This window comes from Cydia strobilella, chromosome 17 (genome assembly GCF_947568885.1).
Source record: "Cydia strobilella chromosome 17, ilCydStro3.1, whole genome shotgun sequence".
Taxonomy (NCBI): domain Eukaryota; kingdom Metazoa; phylum Arthropoda; class Insecta; order Lepidoptera; family Tortricidae; genus Cydia; species Cydia strobilella.
In genome coordinates, this window is record NC_086057.1 from 14,697,132 (window position 1) to 14,711,317 (window position 14,186).

General features: G+C 39.7%; 2 protein-coding genes, 1 long non-coding RNA gene and 1 other non-coding gene across 4 annotated transcripts in view; 3 read left to right on the plus strand and 1 right to left on the minus strand.

Annotated features, from left to right (window-relative positions):
- LOC134748922 (nuclear cap-binding protein subunit 1) overlaps positions 1 to 7,978 on the plus strand; it is a 42,692-nt gene extending 34,714 nt beyond the window's left edge. Inside the window, exons 6-10 of the mRNA XM_063683794.1 lie at positions 3,444 to 3,697; positions 4,831 to 5,074; positions 5,709 to 5,824; positions 6,710 to 6,898; positions 7,513 to 7,978. Of these exons, the coding sequence (XP_063539864.1) occupies positions 3,444 to 3,697; positions 4,831 to 5,074; positions 5,709 to 5,824; positions 6,710 to 6,898; positions 7,513 to 7,626 (917 nt within the window). The 3' untranslated portion in view covers positions 7,627 to 7,978. The remainder of the gene's footprint in view (positions 1 to 3,443; positions 3,698 to 4,830; positions 5,075 to 5,708; positions 5,825 to 6,709; positions 6,899 to 7,512) is intronic.
- LOC134748928 (uncharacterized) overlaps positions 1 to 14,186 on the plus strand; it is a 448,425-nt gene that overhangs the window by 414,410 nt on the left and 19,829 nt on the right. The gene's annotated exons all lie outside the window — the stretch shown is intronic.
- Positions 1 to 14,186, minus strand: part of LOC134748914 (fructose-1,6-bisphosphatase 1) — a 31,633-nt gene that overhangs the window by 15,053 nt on the left and 2,394 nt on the right. The window contains exons 2-6 of the mRNA XM_063683786.1: positions 13,665 to 13,809; positions 12,703 to 12,809; positions 11,531 to 11,757; positions 10,827 to 11,005; positions 9,857 to 10,037 (exon numbers count right to left, since the gene is read on the minus strand). Coding sequence (XP_063539856.1) covers positions 9,861 to 10,037; positions 10,827 to 11,005; positions 11,531 to 11,757; positions 12,703 to 12,809; positions 13,665 to 13,809 — 835 coding nt within the window. The 3' untranslated portion in view covers positions 9,857 to 9,860. The remainder of the gene's footprint in view (positions 1 to 9,856; positions 10,038 to 10,826; positions 11,006 to 11,530; positions 11,758 to 12,702; positions 12,810 to 13,664; positions 13,810 to 14,186) is intronic.
- On the plus strand, positions 8,309 to 8,381 carry Trnat-agu (transfer RNA threonine (anticodon AGU)). Its single transcript has one exon. It is a non-coding gene; the product is annotated as a tRNA-Thr (tRNA).

Here is a 14,186-nt window from a genome sequence, read left to right on the forward strand (position 1 = left end):
TAAAATATACAGGGTGACCTTAGCCATTGGACAAACCCTGAAATCCCACGTAGGGTTACTTCTCAGGAATGCTCTAACGTTAATATTTTTTTAATTAGAACGAAAGAAAAAAAAATTGCCAAACAAAAATTAATTCCAATGATCGACAACAAAAATAAACATACTGTATAAATCATTGGCCGTGTTTTTGACAACTTGTTCGAAAATGTGCGGCAATGATGATAAATAATAAATATAAATAAAAAAGATAATCAATAAGGTCGAAGAACGTTTCATACTATTTATTACCTCAGGAGCTATTAACACATACAGGCTTCTCCAAATTAAAAAATCGTAATTTGTTAATTTCTTCGTAACCGCTACACCGGTTGTTATGATACTCGGTACACTGATTCTAAATACCCTAATGCATCACACACATACATCATACATTTCGGCTTTGTCCAATGGCTAAGGACACCCTGTATATACATTCCCAGTTTCAAAAATATGTGTACGCTCTTACACCTTAGACAATAAAGTCGTGTTCACATATTTTTGAGCCATTTGTCTGGATCGATATTGTTGCCTTCGACTGTACACTATACGAGTGCATGAAACTCACTCAAAGATGTCCCAATTGTCCCATTGTTCTTAATGCGCTGAAATATTAAGAGCTAGCTGGACGGACTCTACTTGGGCCGAGTTATATTTGACTGTTGTTTTTTCTTTCGTCAGATTTCGATAAAACTTGGTGAATAGATAGAGTTCTCTATTCTATACATATCTACAATGTAAGCCCAGTTTTACCAAGTGTTCCAAAATCTTCCCTTGATTTATAAAATGAGGAGCTCAATATTACCAAATTTTATCAATATTTGACGAAATGAAAACAAAACAAAATAAAAATGAACACAGCTATCAAATGATATAATCACACAAACTCAATATACCAAAGCATTTAGAATGGATTTCATCTGCAATAGATTTCATCGTTATCCGCTGGAGGCGTTAGACCGGTAAGTTTAGTGATGAAATACGATTTACGTACGATACTCTCAGATACTGTATCTGTTCACACATGGTTGCTTTTAATTGAATTGATTTGGACCCAAAGATAACAAATAAGTCGTTTGGTGCCTGCAATAAGGCCTCTTGGGCACCAACATTTTAAAAGGAAACTTAACATTATAATTTTTAGGGTTCCGTACCCAAAGGGTAAAAACGGGACCCTATTACTAAGACTCCGCTGTCCGTCTGTTCGTCTGTCGGTCTGTCTGTCTGTCACCAGGCTGTGTCTCTTAAACCGTGATAGCTAGACAGTTGAAATTTTCACAGATGATGTATTTCTGTTGCCGCTATATCAACAAATACTAAAAAGTACGGAACCCTCGGTGCGCGAGTCCGACTCGCACTTGGCCGGTTTTTTAATTAATATTGTATCTCCAAATACTGAAATAATCATAAATTTTAAAAGATAAAGAAAGGCCGCTAAGTATGTTCAATGACTAATAATTATATTTAAATTGATGAAAAGTAAAATAATATAGCATCTAGTACAAATATTATCAACTTATCAATGTTATCATACATATTATATTTATTACCATGTATGTATGTTTCAATAAAATGTACTATAATTAAAATGTGATTATGTTAGCTTGAAATGTTGTCAAAAATGATTTTCGATGCATATAAATTGTAAAAGTATTAGATTTAAACTATAAAATTCTAATCTCTCTCATTGAATACACGTTCGCAGCCGCAAACGCCAGATACATATAGTTGTAAATACGTAAAGACTGTTTAAATGTTAATTGTTAAACATACAATATATTATGTCTTTGATCACAATCTAAAATACCTTTTATGCAGTTATAGTTGAGGAAAAAAAACCGGACAAGTGCGAGTCGGACTCGCGCACCGTGGGCTCCGTACTTTTTAGTATTTGTTGTTATAGCAGCAACAGAAATACATCATCTGTGAAAATTTCAACTGTTTAGCTATCACGGTTCATGAGATACAGCCTGGTGACAGACAGACAGACGGACACCGGAGTCTTAGTAATAGGGTCCCGTTTTTACCCTTTGGGTACGGAACCCTAAAAAGCTACCCGGTTCATCAATATTGTTGTTAGAAGTAGATAGGAAACTATTCATATTCCGAGATCGTCAAGATTGTGTGGTTTTTGAACGAAAACGATTTTTGAAGTTGAAGTTTGAAGTTGAAGTGGACTAATAAAATTAATCTTAGAACAAAACTATTCCCTGGTCGAATTGACACTAAACCAGATACTTAGCACTTGTCTCGTTCCCACACTAGTTGCCCAACGTATTGTGCATCTTATCGCACATCTACATTAATTACGACGTTGCGTTATGTCTCATTGGACTTTTATGCGCGGGAATTTTTGCGCCATCGCGCTTAGGAGACGTACCATCGTTGACACAGTTGGCTGAGCAGATGTAAACTCTATTGCGATGACATAAGATCTACTAATGTTCAAAGTGTGTTGCTGTTAGAACATAGTTGATTAACAGAGGGCCTTGCGAAGATGCCAATCGTTTGCGCCGTAGCGAACGAAACGGTAATATATCTCTATCACTACAATATGATTGCGACAGAGATATTAGCGTTTCGTTCGCTACGGCTCAAACGTTTGGCATCTTGGCTAGGACCCCAGAAAAGTGCACCTATATGACATGCCACTCTAACCTCCACTCAATGCCCGGATGTAGAAATAAGAATGAAACTAGAGGAGTTTCATTGATCTCGAAAATGGTAAGCTTTTTTTTCCTTTTGTCGAGCACCTAAGTCTAAGTGCTTTAATATTAGTGTGAAAGACTACTTTAACGAAAAATATGATGAAAAAAATGATCTTATAATATGTAATGAAAATTTTAAATGTTTTAATTGTTAAGTTTGTAGTTTTAAGGAAACCGTAGTATAATAAGTTTATGTCGCTATCGCATTGGGAAACTGTAAGGATAGCTGTAAGATTTATTAAATAAATAAAATAAATAAAAATGTTGCTGTGTCCATACAGGGCGTCACTTAAACTAACCCAATAATAAGTACCACCTTATAACTGGTTTGTGACATGCAATAAATGATAAATGATTCTAAATCTTATCACCGATCTTTATTAATTACAAGTTTAATTTTGTGATCATTAATGTCTCATTTAGGGTCGGTTGCACCAGACCCTCCGTCAGCGTTAAAGCGTTCGCTAAGTTTTATTGTATGGGAATTTTCATGGTTCTCTGCTGAGTGACGTTGATCAGTCCGCTAATTGTGGATGGTGCAACTCGCCCTTAGACATTTAAGTGCGACTTTTGCGCTCTATCTCCCTCATAGCCTTTGATTGCCTTTATATCGGGTTGGTCATTTAAACGTCATTTACTACTACATTTTAGTACATACAATAATTAGACGGCTTTTAAACATTTCTCTGTTTGTTTCAGCATCTCTCCCCGGCACCGAAGCAGCCCACCAGCTGGTAGTCTGCGTCCGCAACAAGTGCACCCCTGAAGAAGCCCTAAACGTTCTACGGGAGCTCCCGAACCCCCTACGAGAGGGCGAACAACCCTCGGCAGCGCAAGCCGCGCCGCACAACCCGCTCAAGATCGACGTGTTTGTCCAGACACTACTTAACTTGGGCAGCAAGAGCATTTCTCATAGCTTTGCTGCTATATCTAAGTTTCATTACGTTTTTAAGGTGAGTTTTCTTTGGTGGCCCTTTTGACTCTTAGTCAAGAAAGCAAATCTAAAAAAAACACCTGTAGGTCCGTCAAAAGTGTCCAACGAAGCCCTAAACGTTCTCCGAGAGCTCTCGAACCCCCTACGCGAGGGCGATCAACCCTCGGCAGCGCAGGCCGCGCCACACAACCCGCTCAAGATCGACGTGTTTGTCCAGACACTACTTAACTTGGGCAGCAAGAGCATTTCTCATAGCTTTGCTGCTATATCTAAGTTCCATTACGTTTTTAAGGTGAGTTTTCTTTGGTGGCCCTTTTGACTCTTAGTCAAGAAAGCAAATCTAAAAAAAAAACACCTGTAGGTCCGTCAAAAGTGTCCAACGAAGCCCTAAACGTTCTCCGAGAGCTCTCGAACCCCCTACGCGAGGGCGATCAACCCTCGGCAGCGCAGGCCGCGCCACACAACCCGCTCACGATCGACGTGTTTGTCCAGACACTACTTAACTTGATGGGCAGCAAGAGCATTTCTCATAGCTTTGCTGCTATATCGAAGTTTCATTACGTCTTTAAGGTGTGTTTTCTTTGGTGACCCATGAGGGGAAATCAGTCATCAAGGGACGTTTACGTAAAAGGTGCTCAAACCTTTACATAAAGTGAGCAGCCGTCGGCAGCGCAGGCCATCTCACATAGCTTTGGTGTTATATTCAATTTCATAAAATTTTAACCAACTATATATCCATTTCGATCCCATAACAATAACTATTTCCTGTACGTTAAGACGAGTAGGAGAAAGTCCATAATGTCCATAATAAATGAGTTTAAAACTTAAAAAAAAACAAACCCTAGAATTCTAGAATAAATATGTGTCGAAGTCTAGTCAAAGGTCACACTTTGTCGCTTACCATAAGTACGAGATTTGCTTGTATATTTATACGAATAACCTGTCAAAGCGTCCTTATGCCAAGCGACAAAAAGGGACTTTTTGCTTGGAAACGACACATACCTACTGGTCAAAGATGATTTTCATTAAGCACATTATCAATCATAATTAATGTAATTACCGGGTCTAACGCGATTTAATTTCATTTTTTTTAATTTTTTTTTGTTCGAGAGTTTAAAGTGTCACATTATCAATCGCCTGTATTTCTCACAGATTCTCGCCGAATCCGAGGAGGCCCAAATCTGCATCCTCCGCAACGTGTGGGAGCTCTGGCAGCGCCACCCTCAAATGGTCTGTGTTCTGGTGGACAAGATGCTGAAGACGCAGATAGTGGAGTGCAGCGCCGTGGCCACGTGGCTGTTCTCTAAGGAGATGGCGCCGTACTTCACGGGAGCGCAGCTGTGGGAGATCTTGCATCTTACTATTGACAAGATGAACAAACACGTCTCCAAACTCAGTGAGTACGGCAAGACTATTTGTCTAGGGACCGTAGATCGCCTATGGCTTTCCTTTAACCGAATCTTCTGGAGTTAGAGCTTGTTACACTCGAATTAAAGTCGATTTTTTTTTGTAATAATTACGTGTATAAACATCAAGCATTTATTCAGCAAATAGGCCACAGGGGCACTTTTACATGTAAATTTTTACAAACAATAAAATTAATCCAAAATTACAAAAAACAATTACGTAAATATAAATGTTAAATTACACAAGAAAAAACACTAATAATAACTATACAAATAACAGAAGTACTAAAATTGTTTAGAGATGTAAAAGTCTCTAGGTGTCAGAGATAAAATGTATATAATAATAAAAAAGATCATCAAATTATCCTGAGATGTAAAGGGTCTCCAAGACTTGAATTGTTATATAATTAATAAAAAACAAGATATTAAATCAGACAAACAGACAAGAACCGAATGAAGTGCCTCACGTTAATACCACTCAAAAGTAAAGTTACATAGGTAAAATGAAGCCCGTGTGAACTTAAACAGACCGGTCTCCACAAACAGCACCCGTTCACGAGTATGACACGAGAAAATTAAAACAGTTCTAAAAAAATTTCAACATCCCTATTATATTATTTCCAGGTCGCGAACTGCAGGACGCTCGCGCGGAGCTGGCGAGGGCTGACTCCTCCAGCTCGGATTCTGAAGACGAGGGCACCAGCAAGAAGAAGAAAGATCAGGACAAGCCCACTGAAGAGGTAACCTTTAAGTTCAAACAATAAATGTATTTCTTCTCTTTGGACTGTAGGAGTCCAGGAAGAAGGAGTGATGAAACAGTGGTTGTTGGATCCGTTGTACACTGATCCTTTTTGTTCGCAATAAACTGAAAAACTACCGAACGGATTTTCATACGGTTTTTATCTTTCAATAGAGTGATTCTTTATGAAGGGTAAGGTGTAAAATTTGTTAAATTTTTTGTAACCCGTGCGAAGCCAGGGCGGGTCGCCAGTTTTCTATGATTTCAGAACTGTATGTACACACTTCTCAGAGTTTCTTATTTTTGTTTTCAACGCATTCCGACTGGTCTGGCCTAGTGGGTAGTGACCCTGCCTGTGAAGCCGATGGTTCTGGGTTCGAATCCCGCTAAGGGCATTTATTTGTGTGATGAGCACAGATATTTGTTCCTGAGTCTTGGGTGTTTTCTATGTATTTGTATATTACAGGTATAATATATCGTTGTCTGAGTACCCGCAACACAAGCCTTCTTGAGCTTACTGTGGGAATTGGTCAAACTGTGTAAGAATGTCCTATAATATTTATTTATTTATATTTATTCCCAATGGACGCAACTAAAAATTGCAAAACCTGGCCATTTTCAGAGGCCTAGTATCTAAATATAGCTTTAAAAAAATTAAGTTAAATTAATGCATGTCACGTTTGTGGTTTCAAATTCGCATTGTTTAGTTCTTTAGCACTAGACCCAGAGATAGTTTAATTGAATTGTACAAACAAGTCTTGTCTGAGCAACCATAATTGTTTAATTTCAGTAGTGTATGTATTTAAGTGTAATTATCTATATGTGTCATTTTTCGCTGTTTGTTTCCCATTATCAATAAAAAAAAATATGTAATCTAAATTTGCAGGCAGTTGAGCGCATGGAAGAGCGTCTGGAGGCGGCCCACATGGACCAGAAGCGTCTGTTCCTGATCGTGTTCCAGCGGTTCATCATGATCCTGTCCGAGCACTTGGTGCGGTGCGACACGGACGCGCGCGACCCCAACACGGGCTGGTACCGGAGCACCGTGGGCCGCCTGCGGCAGGTGTTCCTCGCTGTGAGTGTTTATTGACCGAGAGGAGCGAAGGTCTCCGTTTCAGCTTGGACAAAAATGCTTTCGTCCAGAAATGTCAGGATGTTCTCCTCTACAGGTCGCATTCCTCAACCAATTCTCGTGAAAGTTTGTGAGCAGATTCAATAATTATTAGGGATGTACCGACTAGTCGGGAAAGCCGACTATCCGGCCACATTTATAGTCGGCGGCTAGTCGGCAAAATTAGCCGCATTTTTTTTACAGTACATATGGCGCTACTTTCTCACACTAGTGCGGAATAGAGCACTTTTTCGCACTAGTGCTTTTTGTTTTCAATTTTTTAATAATTAAACTTATTTGCCATGATATGTTTTTTTAATTACTCGCACAATGCATAGTAAAACATTGTATGATACGCGTGCGTAAAGATGATTTCCGCACTTGTTGCATAAATAGCTATTTAAATACAGGTAAATACCCTATATGGCTGGGGAGCCAGGCTAGCACCATGCTGAGTCGGGACCATTTCGTGGCTTATATTATTTATGTTGTGTTACCTATGTATGTGTTTTCCTCTTTTTTGCCACGAATAAACCCTATCTATCTATAGGTATTTATAACGTAACCTTTGTCCGCAGCACCACGAGCAGGTGCAGAAGTACAGCAGCACGCTGGAAACATTGCTGTTCACGCAGGACCTCGACCCCCACATCCTCGACGTGTTCCACCAGTTCGTCGCGCTCACGGCTTAGACTACCTAGGTTAGCACCAACATGGATTTAATTTTATCTAAAGTGGGCTACTTTTGCTAAACTAAATAAAACCTTAATTAATTTTGTATCAAGCAGAAATGTCTGCGAACGATGCTATTAAGCTTAGAAATAAATTAAAAGTGGAAAAATTCACTGTCTGGGTGGGACTTGAACCCGTGACCACTGGATCACTAGTACAGTGCTCTACCATCTGAGCCGCCAAGAAGAAGTGTAACACTCTTACGGTAGATGTCGCTATAGCATCCCTAATGGCCAAAGAGGATATAATAAGATAGAGCGGTACTGTCATAGTAAATTTTGTAACCACTGTAAATTCACTGCCATCTATCGACATACTTTAAAACTAAAAATGAAGATTTATAAAAATACGTTAAAATGTATTTAAATATGGATAAATGATTTTTTATTTGCATTAATTATTTTTATATGATTTTGACCCATGTTCTTTCACTGATATGCGTTAAAATTATATATAACAAACGAAACCGTCAACGCCCTCTATACGAGAGTAGGCCAAAACTAGTGGCGCCATCTGATCGAGAATCAAATTTTCGTGATTTTCGAGGCACGTTTTTTCCTTAGACTGTATCCATCTATTACGGTTATATCTATCTTTGCTAATGGCTAATGTATGGTGGAAATATTCACTGCATTGGGTACGGTCTTGGTGGCTCAGATGGTAGAGCACTGTACTAGTGATCCAGTGGTCGTGGGTTCAAGTCCCACCCAAAACAGTGATTTTTCCACTTTTAGTTTATTTCTAAATATAACCTTATCACCGAGCAAGACATTAAATAGAGAAAACAGTCCGAAATAGCATTGTGTCTCACTTACGCAAATTTACCATATTAGGTATTTGTCACGTTGGCGTTCTTGTAAAAAATTTGTTTGACTGCTCTCTCGCACACTTTTTTATCGTACCGCAGTACGGACGGGCCACAAACAATAGTTATTTGAGCGTTTCTTTTTTTGCCATTTTTTTTGATGTGACCTTTTTTGCAACTTTTGTGTTATTTCTACTCAGAATAACGAGCTCATTCGATCCTAAATAATCCTAATGGGATAAAAAAATGTCCCAAGGTTTTTTCCTATTGTGTTACCATTTCCCCATATACTTTGTATGGCGCTAACTGCGGTAACTAAAAGGAAAGTTTGAAATATGTATGGAAATTTTCAGACACTTTTTTCCTCCTATAAGGATAAAAAGGGCTAGTGATCCTGACTAGAAATAACACAAGAGTGGCAAAAACGGTCACTTAAAAAAATGGCAAAAAAAAAAGAAACGCTCATTTTTACTTTTCATGTTCGTAAAGTTCGATTTTAAGTCGTACGTAGACGACATAAAGTTGCTTATTATGTTCTGGAGCATAAACTAAAATTATTATTACAATCCTATTTATTACAAATTGACAGTCTATGATATATTGTGTTTTAATATAGACTGTTATGTTTTATTGATTTACTAAATAGAATAAGTGAATTTCTGGTAAGATAAGAGGAAGCATATTTCCTGTATATAAAATAAAAGACTAAGGTTTAAATCCTGTTTTTTTTTCCGGGCAGTTTACAAATCACCATCAATATTTATAATTTTTCATCACACTTGCTCAATAAGCGTGCTGTTTCAGGCATGTGCAGCGGGAGCTAAAGTCCTTAAAGAAAAAGGCCTTTTTCTATCTTAATACATAAACAAAAAAAAACTGGCCAAGTGCGAGTCGGACTCGCGCACGTAGGGTTCCGTACCATTACGAAAGATAACAGCAAAAAAATCACGTTTGTTGTATGGGAGCCCCATTTAAATATTTATATTATTCTGTTTTTAGTATTTGTTGTTATAGCGGCAACAGAAATACATCATCTGTGAAAATTTTAACTGTCTAGCTATCACGGTTCATGAGATACAGCCTGGTGACAGACAGACGGACAGCGGAGTCTTAGTAATAGGGTCCCGTTTTTACCCTTTGGGTACGGAACCCTAAAAAGATTTGGAATCAGAACTATAGTACGGTACATATCGTATATTTTCAGTCTTTATTCTTAATTTTATTCTGTAGATCAGTTTATAAAAGCAAAAATAAATGGTCAATTTGCAAGAAAAATTTCAGAATCATAGCAAAATTCACTAAAATTATTTAAGAATTTTTCCAAGAAAACTGTCAAACATTTTCGAAATTTTTCTATTCGAAAACTGGCCATTTTGTAAATACACAAAATCACTTGAAATGCTTGAGCAGTTCCTCTACGTCCTTCTTGGAGCCGAGATAGCACGGGGCGCGCTGGTGTATGGCCGCGGGTTCGATGTCCAGGATAGGGATCTTCCCGTTGCTGGCCACGCCGCCCGCCTCCGACACGATGAACGACATCGGGTTGCATTCGTACAGGAGACGCAGCTGGAAATAGAGACTTATGTTAATGAAGTTAAGGTTTAAAATCAAATAACAGGATTAAGTAGTTTCGATTACCACCAAGTTATACAGATACAGACCAGGAGTGGCGTGACAGTATCTTGCCCGCGAGATAGACTACCCGCTTTAAGGGTTCCGTACCGAAAAGGTACAAAAGGAACCCATGGACTTCATTTAGGGAAAAGGATCCAATCCACAAAAAACTGTCAATAGAATTTAAACTTTCTGTCAAAACGAAAAGTCATAGATTTAAATGGCAAATTTTAGAGGATGGATCCTTTTCAATAAATAGCGTCCCCTTATGGTGCGACTGTCCGTCCGGTCCGTCCGTCCGTCTGTCTGTCACATTGCTAAATATCCCGAGAACTACTTAAGCTATCGATTTGAAATTTGGAATAGTTATAGTAGTTTGGATTAGTTAACAACGCTAACCCGGACATCTTGGAAGTGTATTTTTTTAATTATGGAAAATATTAAATATAATAAGTCTGTCTCACGGAAGTTTTGTTATTAAAATTATGGAAAATACCCAATTTAAAGGGGGCAAAATTTCAAGCTCTAGTTACCAGTTGTTTAAGAGAGAAAAATAACGATAATCTTACTAATCTTATAAAATGCGAATGTAACTGTCTGATACCCCTTCACGTTTACACCGATGAACCGATTTAGATGAAATTTGGTATGGAGAAAGATTGAGGCCCGGGTTAGGTATAGTGAATATTTCCAGATTTTAGTAAAACATCAAGACTTTCTGCGAATATATTGTCATTTTACCTTCCCATTGGGCGCAGACTTGGTGGCAGGATACATGAAGATGCCGCCGTACTTGATGGTGCGGTGTACGTCGGCCACCATGGACCCGACGTAGCGCGCACCGTACGCCTTCCCACTTTTGGGGCTCTTCTTCTCTTCTACGTACTTCTTTAGGCCTGGCTCCCATTCGGCGGCGTAACCTGGAATAGTTGGTCATTGTTAGAGCCCGTGGTCGTGTGATAGTGACATAGCTAACTATTAGGCGCTGGTACGGCCACGTTTTGCGAGAACCGTCATGTCTACATGTGTCTGGACGTTGCGAGAAATGACTGAATGGTCTCAGCTGAAGATCCACTGGGATAAATGGTAAGTTAAAGAGAGACGAGAGATCCTAGTATTCTGGTCCACGGCATTTTTGAAGTCAGTGTCAGACATAATCGTTGTTTCATGCTCGGATTCAGAATATCTTGTCACCCGTGTGTGTGTCACTTCACTCGCTACCATATCAAACAGTAAGTAAAGAAGGCAAGGCGAACGTAAATGTTCCCCTTCTCAGGTATCTTCATAGAAGGATCAGTCAATATAAACTCTCCTATGCTTGGATCACACATGAAGCCTCTGCCGGTACCCAACGATAACACCGTCTTGGTAGCAAAGCCTTATGGTTCGCCGTAGACGGCCTGTGACTACTAAGAGAAATACGTTGCAGAATACAAAAAACTAACCTTCATTTATAGAATAAATGTTCCCCTTCTCCGGAATCTTCATTGAAGGATCAGTCAGGATGAACTCCCCAATGCTAGGATCATACATGAAGCCATGGGCGCCTCTGCCGGTACCCAACGATAGCACCATCATGGTAGCAGAGCCGTACAGTGCATAGCCAGCCGCGACGAGCTCCCGGCCGGGGCGGAGCGCGTCCGCCACTGATGGCTCGCCGTCTGAATGCTTCCTGGAACGTTTAAGTACTAAAATCAGACCTTACAAGGCTTATGTAGGCCGTAGGCATTAGTTCCATTAAGCATACTGTAACTTAATGAATAATACACAAGTCACAAACATAGACACAACCGAATGAGCACAAATATACTAATTGTTCTACATTTTTATTTTTGTTAAGATACTAGAAAGTGCTAGAGACTTGGCGCGTAGTCGCATCTGGCGTAGCCTGGCCTGGACGAGATCTGTAGCTCAAGCGTAGTTGCGTGCTTGCGTGCTGGCGTGGCGTCACACGAGAGAGGCATATGGTCCAGCAATGGACACATGCTGATGATGAAGAACGATCAATAGTCACCATGACGAAATATTCTGACTGGACCTTGGGTTTTTAGATATCGATATGTTAGATTGTGCATTTAGCATTTGAAATGTGGTGCTGGAGGCGAATGGAAGGCATTAGTTGGAGAGACTGGATAACGAATGAGGAGGTCCTAAGACGAGTGGGTGAAAGGAGCTATTGAACACTATTGCAAATAGACGCGGGAAAATGATTGGACACTTAATACGACACGACTACATACTTCTTTAAAACTATCCTGGAGGGGCGGATAGGAAGCATAAGCGGGGTAGAGGAAAACCCAGACGCACCTTTTCAGATCAAGTGAAAGAAAAAGTAGGGGTCGTGTCGTATCAAAAAGTCAAAGAGCTGGCGCAGGATAGGGAATTCTGGAAGATACTCCACCGACAAGAGAATAACTCTTAAGTTAATGATGATGATATTTAGATTGAGCGCTAATGGCAGCAGTGGCCCAATGGTAAGCCGTGCGGAATCCAAACCGGAGGTCGATCAAACCCCGGGGTTTCGGGTTCTGGGGGGAGCCGGCTCCAGATCGTACCTATGAATTTCTAGGAAGTTATTTACAAAAGAAAAAATGTGACTTTGTGTTCAGTGACTTACTTGTATATAGCGAAGATAGAACCGACGGACACCAGACAATCGATGTTGGAAGACCCGTCCAACGGGTCGAAGCAGACGATGTATTTGCCTCGGCGCTCAGTCTCCACCTGCAAGTTATTTTTTAGTTAACGTGTAAATCAAAGAGATTGGATTCAGACAAGACCCCGTATGGATCAGGTTAAAGCTGTTCAAGTACGCCAATGCCTTGTCAGATCAACGGACAAGGAAATATAAAAATATAATACCCATATCAACATGCAATTTAAAAGTTTGCCAAAAGGATAAAAGTAAACAATTAATTAGTAGATTGTTAACCAAGGGATGAAAGGCACTCAACTGTGCCGAGGTATTTTAGCCAATAGTCCGAGGCCGAAATGATGCCTTTCACCCGAGTTAAACACTCTACTTTTCATTTCGAATACGAGGAAAGTAAAATGCATGTGTTGTTTTTTTAAACATGACTAAGTATAATTTTTTATAGTATTTCTTAAGGGTACTTTCAGTTAACAATTTAGGCAAAAGTGTCGTAATTTATGGAATGGAGAGTCAAATATCAGAATGGAAATTGTATAACAAATCCATTTAAACTCAAATTTCAATTGCTTATCGTAAAAAAATTAAAAAAATCGTACTTCGAACGTAAAACGCTCTAGTGCAGACACGTATCATTTTCTGCACACCTTTTAGAACAACAATGACCCTCTTTCAGAGCATGAGAAATGAAAAATAGTATTACAGTATTTTTTGTTCCCGTTTTGGTGCACCGAAAGCCAGTGCCTAAACATACCTATAACTAATGTTGCGATACACCGACATGAGGATGGTGTTTTGCGAGCGGCGCATCCCCTCCCAAAAAAGCAATACGCGCGCGTACCACTGCCAAGAAGTCAGGGATTCTGGCTTCAAATATGGCGGCGGGCTGTGTACGTAGGTAGCACGTTTTGTAATGCTCAATGAAGTACCTGGATGACGTTCTCATTCTCCTCAGACACCATCAGGCACGTGGTGAAGGAGGATTTGAGCATGTTGATGAACAGGTCGTTGGACAGCAAGTCCAGCTTCTTGACCTGCTCGCCCTGCACGTTCGTGTCTCCAGAGATGCCATGCCTGGGAACAACCATCATAGATACACAAGGGCGTCGCCAGCTGATGGGTTAGGGGGGGGAGGGACTTTTATAAGGCCGATGACTATTGACTTTTAACGAATACTTACATCAGGCATTAAATCTTCAAGTGCGAGTCGGACTCGCGCACTAAGAGTTCCGTACCATTACCCAAAAAACGGCATAAAATCACGTTTGTTGTATGGGAGGTGGTACAATGGATTTTAAGATTCTTAACTGTAAACTATATATTCGCTGAAGGTGACTTTTGTGGGTTCTGCCATAGCTAGATGATCCATAGTTTATCACCGAGTCAGCAATGGCCATGTATATTAGACGGAGTGTATTATAGGGCATTTTGTTTTTAAGTATTGTCAGGTT